The sequence below is a fragment of the Colobus angolensis genome, unplaced genomic scaffold (assembly GCF_000951035.1).
Source record: "Colobus angolensis palliatus isolate OR3802 unplaced genomic scaffold, Cang.pa_1.0 Scaffold217, whole genome shotgun sequence".
NCBI lineage: Eukaryota > Metazoa > Chordata > Mammalia > Primates > Cercopithecidae > Colobus > Colobus angolensis.
Window position 1 is genome coordinate 6,307,932 of NW_012115344.1, and position 21,550 is coordinate 6,329,481.

At 38.8% G+C, this 21,550-nt stretch overlaps 1 protein-coding gene across 6 annotated transcripts in view; it reads right to left on the bottom strand.

The window, feature by feature from the left end:
- The window catches only part of PPA2 (pyrophosphatase (inorganic) 2), a 112,072-nt gene extending 102,838 nt beyond the window's left edge, over positions 1–9,234 (bottom strand). For 3 of the 6 annotated variants that reach the window (XM_011943252.1, XM_011943255.1, XM_011943256.1), the window contains exon 1: positions 9,055–9,234. In XM_011943252.1, coding sequence (XP_011798642.1) covers positions 9,055–9,211 — 157 coding nt within the window. In that variant the 5' untranslated portion in view covers positions 9,212–9,234. The remainder of the gene's footprint in view (positions 1–9,054) is intronic. The other 3 variants (XM_011943258.1, XM_011943257.1, XM_011943254.1) reach the window with 1 other exon arrangement.
- Between the last annotated feature and the right edge of the window lie 12,316 nt (positions 9,235–21,550).

Here is a 21,550-nt window from a genome sequence, read left to right on the forward strand (position 1 = left end):
GCTCTCTTGTCTTGTCTGCCACCATATGATACATGCCTTTCACCTCCTGCCATAATTGTGAGGCCTCCCCAGTCATGTGGAACTGTAAGTCCAATAAACCTCTTTCTTTTGTAAATTGCCCAGTCTCAGGTATGTCTTTATCAGCAGCGTGAAAACAAACTAATACAAATATATAGTATTTATTGACATAAATAACCTGCCTTTTACCTCCCTTTCTTCATTCTTCTAATTTTTGTCTTCTGTCCTTTTATTTTTTCATGGCAAGGCTGACAGAATGTTCTGTAATCATATTGAATTTTCTATGCATTTCCTATTATATATATCCAAAATTTCTCTTAGATAAGAAAAACTTGGAATGTTCATTAAAATGCAGATCCCTGAACCACCATTCTACATCTAGTGAAGCAAAATCTTGAGGAGAAACGAGTATCTGTATTTTTAGCAAACATCCCAAATAATCCTTACACTCAGGTGTGTGAGAAGCATTGTCTAGGTGTTTATTTTTGGTGAGGAGGATACTATAATTAAATTTCCTTTTTTGGTTCAGCTTCCATTTTTCTTTGTGCTTCTAATTATCTTTCTTACATTGTCATAATCACATCTATAAATTATTCTAATGCCTCACGGGTATCATCAAAATTATCTTCTCCTTACCCAAACAGCTCCCTCTACAATATGAACTGGATGCTTTCTGGGCATCCTAAGACTGCTTCTTTGCTCTCCAGCGTAGATCTATCATTTTCTGGATCCCATGCATTCATGTTTTTTGGTTTACTTGTCTTGCAGAAGCATATCCCTAATAAGTGTTCTGTAAGAAGGAATGCATGTGAGGCCAATTTCTCAAGTTGTTAAATGTCTAAAATGTCTTTACTTAGTTCTCACTCCAGATTGACAGCTGGCTAGGTGGAGAATTCTAGGAGGAAAATTCTTTTCCCTCAGAATTTCAAAGGCATTACTCCAGTCTTCGGGCATTCAGTGTTGCAGGCCTACTATTTAACCACTCCCAAGCCCTGCACCCAGTAAGACATGTAGGATTCTCTCAATAGTTGTATAATAATGTCACTGGGGGGTCAGAACACTTGGGTCCTTCAATTGAAACCCATATGAGTCAAATGTTGGACTTTCTGGATTCAATCTCTATGTCACTTCTTCTTGCCTCCTTTTTCTATCTCTGATGTTTTGTTCTACTTTCCGATAAGATTTCTTTCCCTTATCTTCTAATTCATCTATATTCATTTTTTAGGACTGCTGTAACAAACTACCACAAACTTTGTGGCTTAAAACAGAATACCATTCAACCCACTACACCTTCTACTGAGTTACTTGTTTTAACAAGTTATTTGTTAAAGAGGTCTTGGTCTTGATTGCCATTTCTTCACAGACCACACTCTTCCTTTCCTTTATAACAGATGTAACAGAGAACACCCATTTGACCTTTTAAAATTCAAGTTTCTTGTTTTTCCCATTTAATTTTTAAGTTTTCCTTGAATTCATTCAGTAAATATTTATTGAACATATGCACTGTACTAAGCATGGTTCTAGATACTAGATACAAATTCCAATTCCCTGCTCTTATGGAAATCATATTCTAGTTGGGGAGCAGAAGCATTGATTATGTGTTTATTCTATCACATATCATAAGCACTATAAAGATAAAGGAAAACAAATTAGGGAAAGTGAAGAATGAATAATTACCAGTGGCAAATCCCTATGGCTCTGCAACAACCTCAATTCTTGTTTCCTCAGAAGAAAGAATTCAACTGAGGGACAGAAGCAGAAGGAGAGGCCAAGGCAAGTTTTGGAGATGGAATGAGTTTATTATAACAACAGGCTTTAGAGCAGGAACAAAAGGAAGGAAGGTACACTTGGAAGAGAGCAGAGTGGGCAACCTGAACAGAGGAATGCACGGTTTGACATTTCAACGTGGGGTTTTATACGTTGGCATATTTCCTGGATCTTGTGTCCCATCTCCCCTGATTCTTCCCTTGGAGCAGGCTGTCTGTACACACAGTAGCCTCCTAGCACTTGGGAGGGGGACCAAGTGCAACGTGTTTACCAGAGTTGTACGCATGTTCACTTGAGGTGTTCTTCCCTTACCAGTCGAATGTCCCTAGGAGGTCATATACCAAACTCTGCCATTTTGCCTCTTAATGCAAATGCTTGAGCCCACTCACCCAGTTCCTGAGATCTTACGGGCTGCTGATCACAAGCTTCAGATGCTTCTGTTTATTTGGAGACTACCTTTCCCTGGTGCAGGCTGCAACCAATTAATATTTTAAAGAAACACTTAACAACTGCCTGACCATCACCTGACGGCTGTCTGTCATTCCTGGTGTGTGTTGGGGGAGGGGAGCCCTTTTCTCCCCTGTTCATGCCTGACTAGCTACCTACTGTAACAGAAGGAGTAATATTTGATATTGAATGGTCAGGGAAGATCTCTCTGGTGGGCAACAGTTCAGCACAGATCTGAATGAAGTGAGGGAAGAGATCAAGCAGACCTCTAGGGAGGAGCACCGAAGGCATAAAAAGCACAGGTGTGCAGAGGAAAGAACATACATGGCATGTCTGAGAAACAGCAAGGAGGCCAGGATGGCAGGAGGACATTGATCAAAAGGAAAAGTGGGAAGCAATGAATTCAGAGAGGAGCCCAGTATTAGATCCAGTAGGACCTTGCATACTATGATACATACTTCAAAAAAATTTTGAGTGAAATGGAAAGCCACCAGCATTTTCAGCAGAGCTTGGACATGATCTGACTTACATTTTAAAAGGATCAAGATGATTTCTGTATGGAAAGTAGACTATACGGGGATAAGGGTGGAAGCAGGGTGAAGAATCAGGTTACTACAACTGATCAAGGTGTATGATGGTGACACAGAGAAAGTGACAAGGGTGGAAGTGGAGAGAAGGAATTATCTTTTGGTATATTTCAAAAAATATGCTAATGAGTTAGCTGTGGGATACGAGTAAAAAGTGACAAGAATGATTCCCAAGTTACGGGTTAGCAACTAAAGACAGAGAAAGAAACAAGTTTGGTGGGGATGGGGGATCAGGAGTTCTGTTTTGTACTGTTAATTTTCAGTTGTATCTTAAATATTTAGGTAGAAACACAGAGTAGAAAGCTGGATGTGTAAATTCTGAATTCAAGAAGAGATTGGGGCTAATGTTGTAAATCTGGGAATTATAAAGTGTCTAACACTATGGGACCTGATGGGATCACCTAGAATGACAGCAATGGTCAGCAAACTCTGGTTCATGGGCTAAATCTGTCACATGGCCTGGTTTTATTTCTGTAAATACAGTTTTATTGGAACATAACCACAGCCATACTTTTACTGTCCATGGCTGTATGTTACAAAGGCAGAGCTGAGTAGTTGTGACAGAGACTGAATGGTTTGCAAAACCTGAAGTATTTCTTATCTGGCCCTTTACAGAAAACTTCGCCAACCCCTGCCCTAGAGAGGCAGTATAGATAGAGAAGTGGGCTGAGGATTGAGCCCTGGGCATTTCAAAAGTTAGAGTTCAGAAATATGACAAGGTTCAGCAAGGCAGAGTGTGAAGGAGAAGCATCAAAACTAAGACAAAGTGCCTTCCCAGTGGAAAGCAGTTTCCTCTGGGAAAGACAAAAAAAAGTGTTTCAAAGAGAAAGTGATCAACTGCAAAAATTACTGCTGATTGGTCATATAAGGACTTCAAACTGACCATTAAGGTTGCAGCATGGAGGTGACAGGTAGCCCTGACAAAAAGCAGTTTGGTAGAACAGTAGTAATGAAAGCCTAACTTAGGTGATCCTTGGCTATTTGGTTTATATTAAAGAGACTAGAAAACAATGACTGGGAGCTCTATGTTCCCACAGAAATGAATGGGTAGGAGGCTGGCTGTTATGCTGGGGTCCCCAAATGCCAGTATGCAGAGTACTGCTGGGGCACCAACACCATCAGGGGTCCTACTTCCTCCTCAGCTCTTCATTCAACTTTTGTAGGTGGAACCAGCACACCCCTCATGCATTAGACATGCATGGGAAACATTTGTGTACTATTTGTAATAAAACTTAAACTAATCCCCCTGTGTTAAGTCCTACATCCATCTAGCTGTCTATCCTATCTGATATCAACACACCCACAACCCCTCTGAGGTTCTGCAGCAGCTCGGCTTCTTCCTAAACTATGTCCCCTGAACACATATACTTAAGCTGGGACTTCTTCCACACTGCTTCATTAATAACCATACCTCCATCGGTTTTTTAATCTTTTATACATATTTCAAAATCTCAAGCTTTGGTGGCTCCTTCTTACCTGTTGTTTTAGGGTTACCCTTTCTTACCCTCACTTACTATCACTTTAATAGGATATTTATTATAGAGGAAAAGAGATAAATGATTGTAGTCACTGCGTCATTTTTGCCTTGGTATTTTCACTGTTGTCAAAAATCAGATTGTGTCCTTAGGCATTAATTGCTAACCTCTATCAGGCCCATCAATCTACAAGATATTGCCAAACAGTGGTCACAATTTTCCCTTCAACTGGTTTGAGATTAGATTTTATTCTAGCATGTCCTAAGTTAACTATGTGATTCTTTCTCTCACAAGAACAAGTTGTATCAGGATGAAAGCTTATTACTTACACTAGAGCAAGTGAAAAAATTGAATGGAATGTGAAAACCATACCTAATTTTATGTATCTACACCAGACAGCTAAATGCATGCCATATACCAACACATGATGACACACTATTACAAAACCACTTATAGAGATTCTTACTGGAAGTTTCGGCAATGACTGAAGCTAGCTTTGTTTTATTTTCTGATAAAAAGATTAAGAAATGTAAAGAAGCCTAAAAACTTCAATAAAAATGCTTCCTCTGTTCCAAGTAGATCACACAATTCCTATTTCACAGCATTCATATAGAAAACGTTTAAGGTTTTAAGGACTGAAAAATCAAATAAAATACTTTTTCTACATTCACACAAAACCCATTGTGTTCTATTATATCAGTTGAAGTTCTATGACATAGGCCAACTTTAAAAAGTTACAGAAACTCACATTTAAGACTCAAACATATTTTGTGGAATATTCACAGGAAGTTCTCTTTTAAGTCCAAAGATATAGCACCTTCAATGGCAGATTCCACCTACTGCCCAGATGATGTAAAGAAAAATTACAGTAATTTCAACACAAGCACATGCTTACTGCAAGTGACAAAGCAAATTAATTTTAAAGAATGGCTTGGTTCATTTCCAGACTAAATAAAAGCAACTTGAATTATCCACAGCACTATTTCTCTAAGTAAACCAGTTGCCTGTCCCATAATAACAAAATTCCAAATTATAGAAAGCATAGCTTTTCCCTATCCTTGGAGAAAAGTTTGAAATCTAAAATAAAGTTTCAAGTTATTACCAAAACAAAACAAGAACACCCAAGATATCAAAGGAATATATGCAGTGTTAGGTTTTTGGCTCAATATAAGTGAATCTAACTTCATTATGATTTCACAGTTAATTCAAAAGACCGCAAGTACCCATTAAAACTTTAAGATCTAGGAAGCCGGGCACAGTGGTGCATGCCTGTAGTCCCAGATACCCAGGAGGCAGAGGTGAGAGTATCGTTTGAGCTGGGGAGGTCAAGGCTGCAGTGAGTCGTGATTGCACAACAAACCAAACAAAAATAAATAAAATGAATAAACAACAGCAACAAAAACCCCTCTGAAACCTATAATTTAATAGGAACACTTTCAAAATAATCAGTTCTATCCATATCCCTTATTTTCTCCCTTCACAGAATGTAACAATAAGGATTTTAGTCTAATGCCTTAAAGTCAAAAGGGAAAAATAAATAACATTTATTAAATACCTATCATATGTGAGACACTGATAATTATACACATAGTCTCATTTAACTGTCACAGCAATTCTATAAAATTATTAGTGCTTTCCCCATTTTATTTATGGAGAAACTGAGCTACTGGATGTCATCTGAGGTAAGGGATGCCATCTGGTGGTTAATTCAGTCGAGTGACTTGTCCAAGATGGTAGTCAGGACTACAACTTAAGTGGTTTGACTATTAGTCTAGAACTGTTACAGCACAGTTGCTTCTGGAAGTTGCAGAAATCATAACCCTGGTGTCACTAAGATGTTAACAAATGTTCTGAGAAATAAGTACTCTGTGGTTCAGGTTTCGGAGAAGTTACATCCGAATTTTCCAGAACTTCAATAGGCAAATTTCTCTTCAAAAAAGCAATAAAATGGGACGTGTTCTAATTTATTAAACCATGAAACCCTCTGTTTTAAAGAAAACCTAATAATATACCATGGGATGCTTGTGTTCAGCTAAGCAGTTCGGAAAATGATCATCTGGTCCAATCTCCTCATTCCGTGGTTTAAAACAATGAGATGCAGGGAGGTGAAGTGACAGCAAGATACTAACAGGGTCAGGGCTGGCACAAGGAGGCCTGATGATTCCCACCAGCATACTCTTTCCCCTAATCATCCTGTCTCACTGTTTCTACAGAGCTTAACACCAATTTTTTTAAAGTATTACATCAATCACTTATTCTGATTTTACTGAATGACAGTAAAGAGAAACCATTTACAGACAGGAAGCTCGAAAATGTTCTACCTCCCAATGCACTAGTATTTCAGAGACTTGGAATATATTTGGAAATGTGGAAAATTGATTCCACTTTAGTAACAATGAATAACAATTTTAGGCCAAATAGTACTACACTCATATTTGTCTTTGAAGTGAGACATTAGTCCACCCTAGTACTGCATACAGACATACTGAGTAAAAAATATCCAATCTGTGACCATCTTTATAAAGGGTAATTTGTTCATCGTTTTCCCCTTACCCCATTCGCCCTAGAGTGACTTCCTTTCACTTTGCCCTACCCCTTCTAGCAGGTAGTAAACAGTCCTGGCCAGTGATGCCATCTGGAGGTTAGTTCAGAAACTGTTTAACCAACACACCTTCCAATCAGGATCTCACCATCTGGACCCTCTCCAAAACCACACTCCCCTTTCTTCCAAGTTTTGCCCATTTACCTTAGTAAAATCGGCTTTTCTTCTTTCCTGCGCTGTTTATCCAGTTGAATGAAAAACGTATTTTATTTGTGGCACTCTAGTTACAGAAAAATCATGAGTCCTAAGTACATTTGAAGCTAAAGAAACAAACCAACAAGAAGAGGCCAACATAATCCCAAAAATGCCCCCATTCAACATCCTGTCCTAATAGAGACTGTTAGAATCTCCATTATTCATCCAATGCCTTCAGGGAATACCAGTGCTGAGAAGAACCTTGAGGATTATCACTTCAAGGTCAAATGCTTCATTTTATGGCTGAAGAAACTGGCTCTGTGAGAAAGAATTGAAGTAACCACCCACCCAACAGCACACAGCGAGTTTAATAATGGCAGAGCCAAGATTATGGCCTAGGGCTCCCCATTTCAAATCCGGTACTGGGTCAACTACTCTGCACGCCAGGCTTCTCAAGCCTGTTTTTGCTCAACCAGTGTATTTACTTTTTCCATAATTAATTATAGTAATATTGTGAATCTCTGTACTATGCCTAACAGTGTCTAGCACACTTCATATTTATTGATTATTTGCATATCTGTTCATTACTGTACTTATTGCAAATCTAGAATACTTGCAGTAGACAGGCTTTTTTTTTTTCTTTTAATCTGCTTAAAAAGCGAACTGCCACTTTATAACATTGTTTCTACGACTATTCCCATTAATCATCACATGGTAACCTTTTGGAACACAATCCATTCAGAAATTTGAGACTTCCTGTTCACCTGATTAGTCTTAACCAAAGATAGAAGAAAATATGTGGCACAGGGTGAAAACTGCAACCAATTTTGAAGAAAACAGAAATTCTAGTACTAGTTGCATTATAATCACACGACTTTAGGCAAACTTGTCATCTCTCCCACAAAATAATCCTCGACCCTAAACTCATGTAGGATAACTGCAAATCCTTCACAAATTACAAATATCTATAACGATTATAGTTATTAATAGTAATTTATATTTTAGGTCCTGTGACTAATCACTTTACATATACAATGTCATGTAATTCTTGCAGCCCTGTTTTACAGATGGCAAAAACAAGGCTTAGCAACTTAAACCTGTTCGGGGTCACAGAGTTAAGACGTGAAGAACTCAAGGGCCTGCTTAGAACTGAAAGCCTCCAGAGCCAGTGCTCCGAAAAGGGGAGCAATAACAAGGCCCACTCTGATACTACCACTCCAAGGCTCTGCAGTCAGTGGGGCGTGAAGGCAAGCGACCAAGATCGCTATTTTCAGTTACATTTAACATACACAATGAAACAATGGGGTACACGGAAGACCTGGGTCCTTTCTCTGAGCTGGGCAACTCAGGGACCCCCCCCCGCAAGTCGCTTAGCCCTCTGGGCTGTTCAACTTGGGGAGGAAAAGGGGCTGCCCCGGGGCCAACGAGGCTTTGGATGGTGGATCATATTCAGGGTGTAAACCTGTGCGTACCGAGTCAAGCTTCTGGGAAAGAACCTTCATCAGAGTCCCTCCAAAAAAGAAGACACGCTGGATTAGGCATCTGCAAAGTTCCGCCCGCCTCTCCGACGTCAGGGAGCTCCAGCAGTAGGAGCTTTCTTACGCCACTAGGAAGGCCGGCGGGTGGGCGGGCTCTGCCTTCCCTTCCTCACTACTTGTGTGAACCCAGAACCGCGGCCTGGCTAGCTAATGGCTGCGGGCCGCCGCGGGGTGGCCGCTCGCACTCTGCCCACGCCTCGGGGAGGGCGGCTGGCAGGGCACAGGGCGCTGTGTACCCCCGGCCGGCAGCCCTGAGCCTCTGCGCTCGCTTTGGGGTCTTGATCCGCCGTCTCCTCGCTGGCACTTCTCGTAACTCGGTGCGCGCTCCGGCGAGAAGGAAGGTTGCCTGGACCGCGCGGCTAACGCCGAGGGCCCCAAAAGGAGAGACAGGGGAGACGGCGCGGAGTGCCGCAAGTGTCCCCTATTCCATCCCCCACCCAGGTTTCTCCGGTGCGCCGCTCAGCGAACCTCCACGAGCTACTTACTGAAGAAGAGGCGATAATTCTGCGAGCAGGGCTGGCCGCGCTCCTCGGTGTGGTACAGGGCCATAGCACGGCGCGGCCCGGTCCCAGCACTGGTCCCCAACCGCAGGCACGCAGCGGCGGGGGCACCCGTGCGCAGCAGCCGCAGCAGCGCGCTCATGGCGTCAATGACGGTCCGGCTGTGCGCGCGGAGCTACTGGGGTGCCCGACCCGGCCGCGCGCCGGTGCCCCCTACCGTCCGGAGTCATCCCTCCCGCCCCGGCGCTTGGGAGGCGATCCTGGTGCCTGCCAGTGGAATCTGGGCCACCAGCCAGTTGCGCGCACTGTGCCCTCAGCGAGGCCGCAGCTCAAAGACGAGTAAGACAAGACCCACCACCCCTGAAGCGCTCGCTGCCACTTGTTAATTTATACATTTATTCATGCCTTTATTTATCCCATCAAGATTTAGTATCATGATTTTTTATTACAGTGATGTAATATTGAGCGATTACTCTGTGCCAGGAACTGCTCTAGACCCCGTCCAATGTAGGAGATGAGCTCACATGCACACAAAGACATCACTATAAGACAAAATGATCAGGCCACCACGTGAAAACGTGACGTCGACACCGACTTATTACAAAAAAACTCTAAGTAGCTTACTCAGTGAGACTATTTCCTAACCCATAGAGATGATTTATCCTTTCCTTTTTTTGTTGTTGTTTTTGGTTTTGTTTTTGAGACAGTCTCACACTGTTGCCTGGGCTGGAATGCAATGGCGCAATCTCGGCTCACTACAACCTCCGTCTCCTGGGTTCAAGCGATTCTCCTGCCTCACCCTCCCGAGTAACTGGGATTATAGGCACGTGTCACCACGCCTGGCTAATTTTTGTATTTTTAGTAGAGACAGGGTTTCTCCATATTGGTCAGGCTGGTCTCGAACTCCTGACCTCCGGTGATCCTCCTGCCTTGGCCTCCCAAAGTGCTGGGATTACAGGCGTGAACCACCGCGCCCGGCTGGGAGAATGGATATTGTAGAACACTAGTACTCTGTCACAAGTGTCATTTTATTTTTTTCTAGTCCATCTTCTTTGGGACTATCATCATCTAGACCACTTTCCTACTGGGCAACCAGGTTCTTTCAGCATCTCCAATTATCGTGTGATCATTAAAATTGAGAAACTGGTCTACCCAGGTTCCAGAAAGGATCCCTAGGAGATGTTGTGACTAGCTACTTAGAGACTCTCTACTAAGATTATAGATACTAAAATGTTTTTGTCAACAGTGGTAGCTTTGTAATGTGTCAACATGAATAGGCACAACTATAAGGCAAATGCTCCCATAAAAAGGAGAGAAAATCTCTTTTGTGCATATATCACAGAGTTGTATAATTTTATTGTTTATGTTGGAAAAAAAGCTTAATTTTTCTATTAACTTTTGAAGATTAGATATTTAAATAAGACAAATTCCTATGGAGGCAGGGTTGTGGGCTAATTTCTAATGATCTATGAATACTTAAAAGTATCCAGGCTGGGCATAGTGGCTCATGCTTGTAATCCTAGCACTTTGGGAGGCCAAGGTGGGAGGATCACTTGAGCCCAGGAATTTGAGACCAGCAGCCTGGGCAACATGGTAAAACCCATCTCCACAAAAAATACAAAAATTGGCCAGACGGGTGGCACACGCCTGTAGTTCCAGCTACTTGGGAGGCTGAGATGGGAGGATGGTTTGAGTCTGAGAGGCGCAGGTTGCAGTGAAGCCAAAATCACGCCACTGCACTCCAGCTTTGGCAACAGAGCCACGCCCTGTTTAAAAATAAATAAATAAATAAAAAGTTTTCTATTGAGATAATCCAGCATAAAGTTCCGAGGTCTCTCTTGCAAATAGCTTTTCTTAACTCTAGCAACATATTTTACTAGTAACTGATGACAAGTTATATGCATCCTGATTTGAAGAAACCAACAAAGATACTAAACATTTCTGAATATAAATGTTTACTTAAAATGAAAGCTTGACACTAACTTGTTATTTTGTAAATTACACTGTAAAATGTTACCAAGTTATCATGCATTCAGGAAAGGAAACGCTGACTTTTGTTAAGTAGGTTTACATTTATTTTTAATCACTTAAATTTCCATCTTTCATTCTCTTGAAATATTTGAGAATCAAAATTAAAAATGCATAATATAAATGATAGGAAATAATACGTATCAGGTTAGCTTTTAAAACTTTTAAAAGATACTCTGAGGGTAATGTTTATTACATAATATTTAATTATGTACTTATTCAAATTTAGACATTTGGAGTCTAACACACTGGATTTCCATTATTGACAACTCCTGTTGTCATCATGTAGCAAGTACAAGTCTTAGTCCCAGGAGTTTACAAGTTGGAGAGTAAAGACAAATACACAGAAAATCATGAAATAACATTTCCAGAGTTTATGAAATATCAAACCACCAGAGATTCATCAACACAGAATTGAAACTGGTGACTCAGGAAAACTATAACTAATATGTAGGAAAGACCAAAATACAAAATATGAGTTATGGTGTCAGGTATTGACAGTATCTCGGGTACCAAGTGGCAAGGACCCAGACAGTAGTTCTGGCAATAGAAATAGACAGGAATGTTGAATTTGGAAGAAATGACCAAATTTGATATCTTGCTGGAAGTCGTAAAATGAGGATGGAAGAGTTAAAAAAATTATACATAATAAATAACCAAGAGATATGTGGTGTTATTTTCAGATATATGTTAATAAAAATGAGAGAGAAATTTTGACACTAAGATGATAAATGTAGCTTGGGACATGTTGAGTTTGAAACAATGCAGAGTTCCTTCTGGAAATGAAACTATTTTCACCACTGGAATTCTCTGACTAGCAGACTCTGAGATTGAAATTCATATGCATGTACAGTGTTTATTAGGTTGCACACTTGGAATCAGTTTGTGAAGATGAAGGTAAGAAAGCAAGATAGAGCTGCGAGAGAAGTCGAGCTGTGGTGCAAGCCCAATAGCCTCAGCCAACTTCATAGAATACTCTGGAGTTTAAAAGGCTAGTTACAGTTGTCCAATGGAAAGCACAAATTGATGGGCCTTTACAGCCTCAATGATTGGATGGATATAAGCTGACCTCGGAAAGGACATGATTTGGACAAGGCAGCTATGGCCATCCCTGAAGAAGCTGACAGATAAATGCTATTTGCTGCCTGTACTCCCAACAGTTCAGCAAAAATTCATTAAGCCATGGCACATCACAGTGACTACCACAACTGTGAAACTGCAGTAAAGGTAATAGTTGGAACTAGAGAAAAATTACATAATTAGTGAATTCCAGTTCTGTTTCTGCTTTTAGCATTGGTAAGCATAACACAAAATCTACCATGGTTATGGTTATTGTTTTTTGCAATGCTAGATTATCCTAATAGAAAATAAAATAATTTTGAAATTGTGGAGTACTCATTTATGTGTTTACTTTTATAAAAGCAGTAAATGTCCCTAAAATGAATTATTATTATTATATACATGATAAATAAGCAAATTAAGAAATTTGCTAATTGCTCATCTTTGCTCGCAATAGCTAGCTTGTGGGGGGAAAGAAATAGAGCAGTACGCAATAAAAGTAATGAGAATTTTAAAACAATTTTGAATATTTTTCTAATTAATCAGTTCAGAGACACACAAACTGATATTTCACTAGCCTTTGGAAGACTTTAACCACAAGGGAGACTTTAAAAATAATTTGCACATTACCAAACATTTAAAATGTTTGTCAAATTACAAGATTTCAAAAATATTTCAGAATGTTACAGAATATTACCTAAAGTTCATGTTCATCTGATATTCATCAACCCCATTTTTTTCTAATAAATCATGTCACAGTTCTATGCCATTTCTCATTTAAATACTGGCAATTATCTACTGATACAATTATTTTCACAATACAATAAAACTACAAGAGCTTGACTAACTTTAGGCCTTAAAATGTATATAGGGTTGTGTGGGTGTGTGTGTTTATTGCTGTAATTTTTCTTAGTAAAACAATGATGCTTCGAGATGAGAAAACATGTCATAGACTGAAAGAAAATGTTTGCAAAATATGTGTCTGATAAGGGACTGTTATCAAAATATACAAAGAACTGTTAAAACTCAAGAAAAAGAAAACTACCCAATTTAAAAAATGGGCAAAAAGTCATCAACAGTGGACTATACAAAGAAAATGTAGTACAGCTACACTATGGAATACTATGCAGCCATAAAAAAGAAGGAAATCGTGTCCTTTGCAGCAACACAGATGGAAGCCATTATCCTAAATGAATTCATGCAGGAACAACAACAACAAAAAAAACAAATACTGCATGTTCTCATAAGTGAGAGCTAAACATTGAGTACACATGGGACACAAAGAAGGGAATAACAGACATCAGTGCTTCTTCGAAAGTGGAGAGTGGGCGGGAGGGTGAGGCCCATAAACTACCTATCAGGCACGATTTCCTGGGTGATTAAATAATCTGTACACAAATTCCCATCACACACACACACACACACAGTTCTAATTAGTGACTGCCAAAATTTGGTGCAACCAGGATGTCCTTCAGTAGGTGAATGGATAAACTATGGTACATTCAGACAATGAAATATTATTCAGCACTAAAAAGAAGTGAGCTATTAAGCTATGAAAAGACATGAATAAACCTTAAATTTATATTACTAAGTGAAGAAAACCACTCTAAAAGGCTACATACTGTGTGATTCCAGCTGTATGACATTCCGGAAAAGGTTTAAGTGTGGAGACTGGAGAAGTATCGGTGGTTTCCAAGGGTTAGAGAAGAGTGAGGGATGGATAGATGGAACCCAGGGAATTTTTAGGGCAGTGAAACTGCTCCGTATGATACTCTACGTGTGGATATATATTATTATACGTTTGTCCAAATCCACAGAATGCAGAACACCAAGAATGAAACCTAATGTAAACTAAGGAATTTGAGTAATAATGAGTTCTCAGTGTAGGTTTGATTGTAATAAACGTAGTGCTGTGGTGGAGGATGTTGATAGTAGAAGATGGTGAGGAGGTGTGTAGGGTAGGGAGAATAAAGGAAATATCTGTACCTTCTGTGAAATTTTTTTGTGAACCTAAAACTGCTCTAAAAAGTAAAGCCTATTTAAAAACAACAATAATAAAAACAAACTATTATAGGAAATGGCTTGCATTCAGAAACTGTGAACAAATATATAGTATTGATAATTTGATATAGAAAAGCTTTCTATTTCTTTTCTCTCACATTAACTGTATTTTCCATAAACATATGTTCTTTTCATCTAATGAAAATCATTGTTCTATTTTAACTTCCTATCTGGCTGTCAGAGTGGCATTAGTACCTTTACATGACCCATTTATAACAGGCATCTGTTCTTAACCTGAATTGCCATTGCTCGAGCATCAGTACACACTGCCTCTTCTGCAGTTGTCTGAAAAATCATTAATCATTTTATGTTAAATGGAACATAAACATGCGGGCCTTCTATGGATGGTTTTACTCTTTCAGAGATTCTAACATACAGTTCTTTATTATTATTGAGAAAATATTGTATAATTTTATTTTTAAGCAAATGCCCTTTCTAATTTTCATTTTGTAGACTTTTACCTGTCTCTTTCACCATTCCCACCTCTCTACTAACTTAATGAACAAAGCTTAAAATCTCAAAGGCCCTTTTGTGAAAAGTTTCTGAACACCTAATTTGAAATATCAAAATTCTTTTTTCAACATAGGCAACTATTAAATTGCAACTAATTGTATCTCCCAATTTCAAGGCTGCTTAATATAAATAGGCTGAGTTTCTGAATGAGGCAGTGGTTCACTAGTAATCATTTTCTTATGTTTCTTAGATCTCATATATTTCTGACAGATCCATACCTGTGTGATAATTTAGCAGGATGTCTTTGGTGAAAGCTCTTTAAAAGATTGTTCGAGTCAAATATTGGAACATAGTTCTAGGTACCTTAAATGAAGAAAATACATATTTGGTATAGTGAAAAAGAGATTTATAATGGGCCTGATGCCTCTAACCACCTGAAAGAGAGCAAAGGATAGGTCTCTGAAACTCAGTTTTGGTGGTTCAGACTTTAAAATGCCTAACAGCAAGCAGTGAATTTTGTTTTATTTTTGGAAGTGACATTGTTTCAAGTTGTTTAGAAGAGTCCCTGAGAACAAATACATTTGTTTTAAAGTAATTCTTAATTAGCTGCTTAGAGGAAGATGCTGTGAGCTGCCAATTCTATAATTCTTTCAAAAGTCAGAACAAGCCAGGACCTAGGATGAGGCCAGAAACAAGGCTAGAGAAAGCAAACTGGAGAGCTAACATGTTCTTGTAGGTCTGTTCCTAAACCCAGAAGCCTTAAAAAGTAAGACTCAGATGACTAAATATCTTATTCTACCATTTCACTCACCAAAAAGTGACAAGAGGACAAATATCAAGATGATTCTTTGAAGAGTTTGTGTCCATCTGGAGGGAGGGAACAAAAAACCTTGTCACAGCATTTTATTTTGATTTGAAGCCAGCTTGTCTGGTGAAGCTGAATGATAGGTATTTGGGGAGTGAGACTTTGAGAAAAGAACAGAAAATCTTACAATGGATTCTAGGGAAGTTTTACTGTATATGGCAAAATGTAGCTCTTTTCTAACACTCCCTTTGAAGTCTACAGAGCCTTCAATATTACTCATTAGTGCTTTTGGAGTTAGTCTTGTGTATTCAGAAAGATGTAATATACTGAGACTGGCCTCCGTGTGGTTCAGATACATGAGGGTTACATGCACATTTCAACAATCACCCATATACTGTATGGGCAAATACAGAATTTGCATTTAATTTTAAGAAATAAGCATAAATCTTCAGAGAAATTTAAGATTCAAGGAGTGTCATTGGGTCACAGGTTCTCAAGGGGGCAGTACTGCCCCCAAAAAGGCATTTTTGGAAATTGTCAGGGTGTTTCTGATGTCACAATGATTGAGGAGCATTATTTCTATTTAGTATATAGGGACCAGGGATGCAGCACACCCTGTAACACTCAAAAGACAGCTCTACACAAGAAAGATTTGTGTGTGCACATTGCTCTCAGATGTCACATCAGAAATTTGTGTAGGTGAAAGAAGCCTGTTTTTTAAAATTATGTATCTTAGCCTAAAAACTGTCATTTTGCAAATAAACACCAAGTTGTTTTTTGCATTGTTTTCATATGTGCATGCTATTCGAGTCACTAATACTACACACTATCAATCTGCATTTATATCTGTCAGTTCCTGGTGGTTGTACATCGAGATGCAAACATGAGATTGCTTTATATGTCTTTATATGTCTATTATTCTCCATCATACCTTCTTATATTTTTTGTAACAGTACTATTTCAGTTTTTAATCATATCAATAGAGTTATGTGATTATTTAATGTCTGAATCCTTTACTAGATTCTAATCACCAGAAGGGCGATAAGTTTCCCATTTTTTTTTTTTAAATCATTCTATATCAGTCACTACCATTCCCCCTGACATGGTACATACTTAGTGAAGATTAGTCAAATGAAGGGTTGAGTAAAAGAGGGAGGGAAAACAAGAATCTTCTTTCTAAAAACATATATTTTTTCTTTTTTGAGACGGAGTCTCGCTGTTTTTTTTTTGAGATGAAGTCTCGCTCTGTCGCCCAGGCTGGATGGAGTGCAGTGCCACGACCTAGGCTCACTGCAAGCTCCGCCTCCCGGGTTTACGCCATTCTCCTGCCTCAGCCTCCGGAGTAGCTGGGACTACAGGCGCCCGCCACCACGCCCGGCTAATCTTTTGTATTTTTAGTAGAGACAGGGTTTCACCATGTTAGCCAGGATGGTCTCGATCTCCTGACTTCGTGATCCGCCCGCCTCGGCCTCCCAAAGTGCTGGGATTACAGGCGTGAGCCACCGCGCCCGGCCCTAAAACCATAATTTTCAAACAAAAAAGACTTCTCAGCCAGGTGCAGTGGCTCACGCCTGTAATCCTAGCACTTTGGGATTACCTGTCTTGGTGGTGTGTGCCTGTAGCCCCAGCTACCTAGGAGGCTGAGGTGAGAGAATCACTTGACATCAGCAGGCAGAGATTGCAGTGAGCTAAGATCGTAGCATTGCATGCCAACCTGGGTGACAGAGTGAGACCCTGTCTCAAAAAAAAGAAAAGAAAAGGAAAAGGAAAACAAAAACATCTCAGCTGCTGAGCTCCTAGCCCTTCTCATCACATGCATCATCAACCAAAATTATGAACCATTCTACATTATTTTGGGGGGGCCTGAAATTCATTTTTGGTGTGGGTATGCGTTCTAATATAAATAAAACCTTTTCATAATTTCTTGCAATGAATTACATAAGATTTATTTTAAGGAATTGCTTTTGGAACCCAAGGTTCTTTTGAATCCAATTTGAGATCTATTATTCCATGTAATTAGAATATGTATAAAAGAGAAAAAAAATAGAAGTTCTACAGTTAAACCATTTAAAAACAAAGTTAATTCCCACTGCTGAAGGCCTAAAGGGGAAATCTAGAAAATGGGCAGAGAAAATGGGTTGTATCACTAGATTTTGTTCAGGACCTATTATTACCAATTTAGTAGCTCAACCCTCGAATTGGAGTAGAGTATTACCATGATTATTATATTTATAATATTACAAGGGATTTATAAGGTATCATTTGGAGCTGAAATTTCTCATGATTATTTTAGCCTAGAAGTAGTAATACTACTTAATCAAGTAAAATATTCTGTTTTTTTTTCACGCCATTTAACAATGTATAGTTAAATCACATGTGATTATTCTAATTTAATCAATATCTAGAAAGACTAAAAGCTTAAGACCAAATATATTCTTCATGTCATTTGGACTTAGTTAAAATCAACTTAATTGTATTCTTTCCTATTTTCAAGGAATATATGGGCCTCAGGACATGAGCTTATTTTCACATAGAAAAAATCAATCAGAAAAGAAAATTCTACATGCCACCCACTCCTTTCTTTTTAGACAAGGGGGAATAAAATTAATTTCTCATTTTTCAACCAATTAAGTTTCTATTCTCTAAGTCAGTCTGTTTCTTGGCCCATTTGTTTCATTGAAATTTGGATCAAAATTTATTTTAAAATAAGGAGGAAAAATGTATTTAGATAAGAAGTAAAGGATAGTGCTCGCTTGGGCAGCACATATACTAAAACAGGAAAGAAGTAAAGGATAGATCTCTTATCTTCTCTTTAATCATGACAGTCTTAAAGGGGAATCCAATGCACCAACATAGTTGCTTTTTGTTTTGTTTCATTTGCATCATCCTGCATTATTCTCCTATTTAGCTCTGCTTAACCATTTCTGCCAAGGTATTCCAAAGGGCAAAGGAGAAAGACTGTATGCCGCTTCTGTTTGCTAGGTGTTTGCAATTCTGAGGCAGAGTTTAGGGGGTCAGTGAACCTGGATTTTATTTGAAAGATTACATTTTTATTTTCATTAACTTCTAACTAAAACATAGCATTTATGAATGTAGGCAACAAACCCTGTGTGCCTATGATTTGTGCCTCCAACAGAAATGGCATATAATTGTTATATCACTTTCCGGATGTTGCAGATGACTCTATCACTTACACCCATCACTACTTCAAAATTATGGTAGTTATATCTGCTGCTAGATCTAGTCATTTAGGTCCTCAGTGAAGAAGCATGTTATTAGATCACAAAATTATTTTCTAAAATATTTTTGTAAATATAATTCAATATCATGAGTTTCTTCTTTATATATTTAATGGATTTACAAATGGTATTTTGAGAAGGGTTTCATAGGCCTAATAAGGCTGCCCATGGGATGCATGAAACAAAAGCCATCAAGAACCATAAAGCAGTTATTTTCAACCTTAATAGACCTAACTTTCTCCTCTTTAAAAAATTGAGGTGAAATTCACATCACATGCAATCAGCTATTTTAGAGTGTACTATTTAGTGGCATTTAGCATAGTCACAATATTGTACAACTGCCACTTCCTTCTAGTTTCAAAACATTTTCATCATCACAGAAGAATACCTCATATCCTTTAAGTAATCACTTCCTGTTCCCCCCTTCCACCCGCTGACATCCGTTAATCAGCTTTCTATCTCTATGGATTTGCCTATTTTGGCTATGTCACAGGAGAGGAATCATATGATATGTGGCTTTTTGTGTCTGGTGTCTTTCACTTACCATAATGCTTTTGGTGTCCATCCACATTCTAGAATATATCAAACCTTCATTCCTTTTTATGGCTGAATAGTATTTCATTGTGTATCATTGTACATTACAATTTGTTTATCGTACTCAGCAATAAAAAGGCAACCTACAGAACAGGAGAAAATTTTTGCAATCTAGTCATCTGACAAATGGTTAATATCCAGAATCTACAAAGAACTTAAATTTACAGGAAAAAAACAAACAACCCCATCAAAAAGTGGGCAAAGGATATGAACAGACACTTCTCAAAAGAAGACACTGATGCGGCCCTCAAACATATGAGAACAGACACTTCTCAAAAGAAGACATTTATGCAGTCAAAAAACATTTTAAAAAGCTCATCATCAGTGGTCATTAGAGAAATGCAAGTCAAAACCACAGTGAGATGCCATCTCATGCCAGTTAGAATGGGAATCATTAAAAAGTCAGGAAACAACAGATGCTGAAGAGGATATGGAGAAATAGGAATGCTTTTGCACTATTGGTGGGATTGTAAATTAGTTCAACCATTGTGGAAGACAGTGTGGTGGTTTCTTAAGGATGTAGAACCAGAAATACCACTTGACCCAGCAATCCCATTACTGGGTATACACACAAAGGATTATAAATCATTCTACTATAAAGACACATGCACACGTATGTTTATTGCAGCACTGTTCACAATAGCAAAGACTTGGAACTAACCCAAATGCCCATCAATGATAGACTGAATAAAGAAAATGTGGCACATATACACCATGGAATACCATGCAGCCATAAAAAAGGATGAGTTCATGTCCTTTGAAGGGACATGGATGAAGCTGGAAACCATCATGCTCAGCAAACTAACACAGGAACAGAAAACTAAAAACCACATGTTCTCACTCATAAGTGGGAGTTGAACAATGAGAACACATGGACACAGGGAGGGGAACATCACACACTGGGGCCTGTCAGGGATGGGGGGGCTAGGGGAGAGATAGCATTAGCAGAAATACCTAATATAGATGATGGGTTGATGCGTGCACCAAACCACCATGGCATGTGTATACCTATGTAACAAATCTGCACATTCTGCACGTATATCCCAGAACTTAAAGTAAAATATATATATATATATAAATTTTTAAATGAACAATGGATTTGAATAGACATTTCTCCAAAAAAATATATAAATGGTCAACAAACATATAAACAGATATTAACTTCATTGGTCATTAAGGAAATACAAATCAAAAGAAGATACCAAAACAAAACAGCAACAACAACTAATGAGATACCACTACATGGTCACTAGGATGGCTACAATAATTAAAAACAAATAAAAAATAGGCATGGAGAAACAGAGACTCTTGTGCATTGCTGGTGGGGATATAAATGCTGCAGCTGCTCTGGACAGTGGTTTGGTGGTTCCTGAAAAAGCTAAACATAGAATTGTCATATGACCCAGCAATTCCTCTTCCAGGTATAGACTACAGAGAAATGAAAACATATAACATATATCCACACAGAAACTTGTATATATCAATGGTTATAGCAGCATTATTCCTAATACCCAAAAGAAGGAAACAACCTAAGTGTCTATCAACAAATGAATGGATAAATGAAACTTCCATTTTAATAGAAAATATTTTTTAACTTTTTTATTCTTCCAAAATGAAACTGATAGATAATAAAACCTATTACACTCAAAATCTTCAAAAAATCAACATAACGCCTATTAAAGAAGGCATAAAAAGTTTGTAATAAAACTGTATGTATGAAATAAAACTATATGTTCAATATGCAAATGTGCAGGCACCAGTCATATGGGGGCAGTTAAAATAACACAGGGAAGAGATCTTACTTTGTGGACATCTCATGATGTAAATGGCATACTCACTGCTAAAGGAGACTTGTGGCTGCCAGACAACCGTTTGCTTAAATATCAGGCTCTATTAATTGAAGGTCCAGTGCTGCGACTGCACACTTGTGCAACTCTTAACCCAGTCACATTTCTTCCAGACAATGAAGAAAAGATAGAACGTAACGTTATGTCAACAGGTGATTGCTCAAACCTACACCACGCAAAGGGACCTTCTAGAAGTTCCCTTGACTGATCCCGACCTCAACTTGTATACTGATGGAAGTTCCTTTGTAGAAAAAGGACTTCGAAAGGTGGGGTATGCAGTGGTCAGTGATAATGGAATACTTGAAAGTCATCCCCTCACTCCAGGAACTAGCGCTCAGCTGGCAGAACTAATAGCCCTCACTTGGGCACTAAAATTGGGAGAAGAAAAAAGGGCA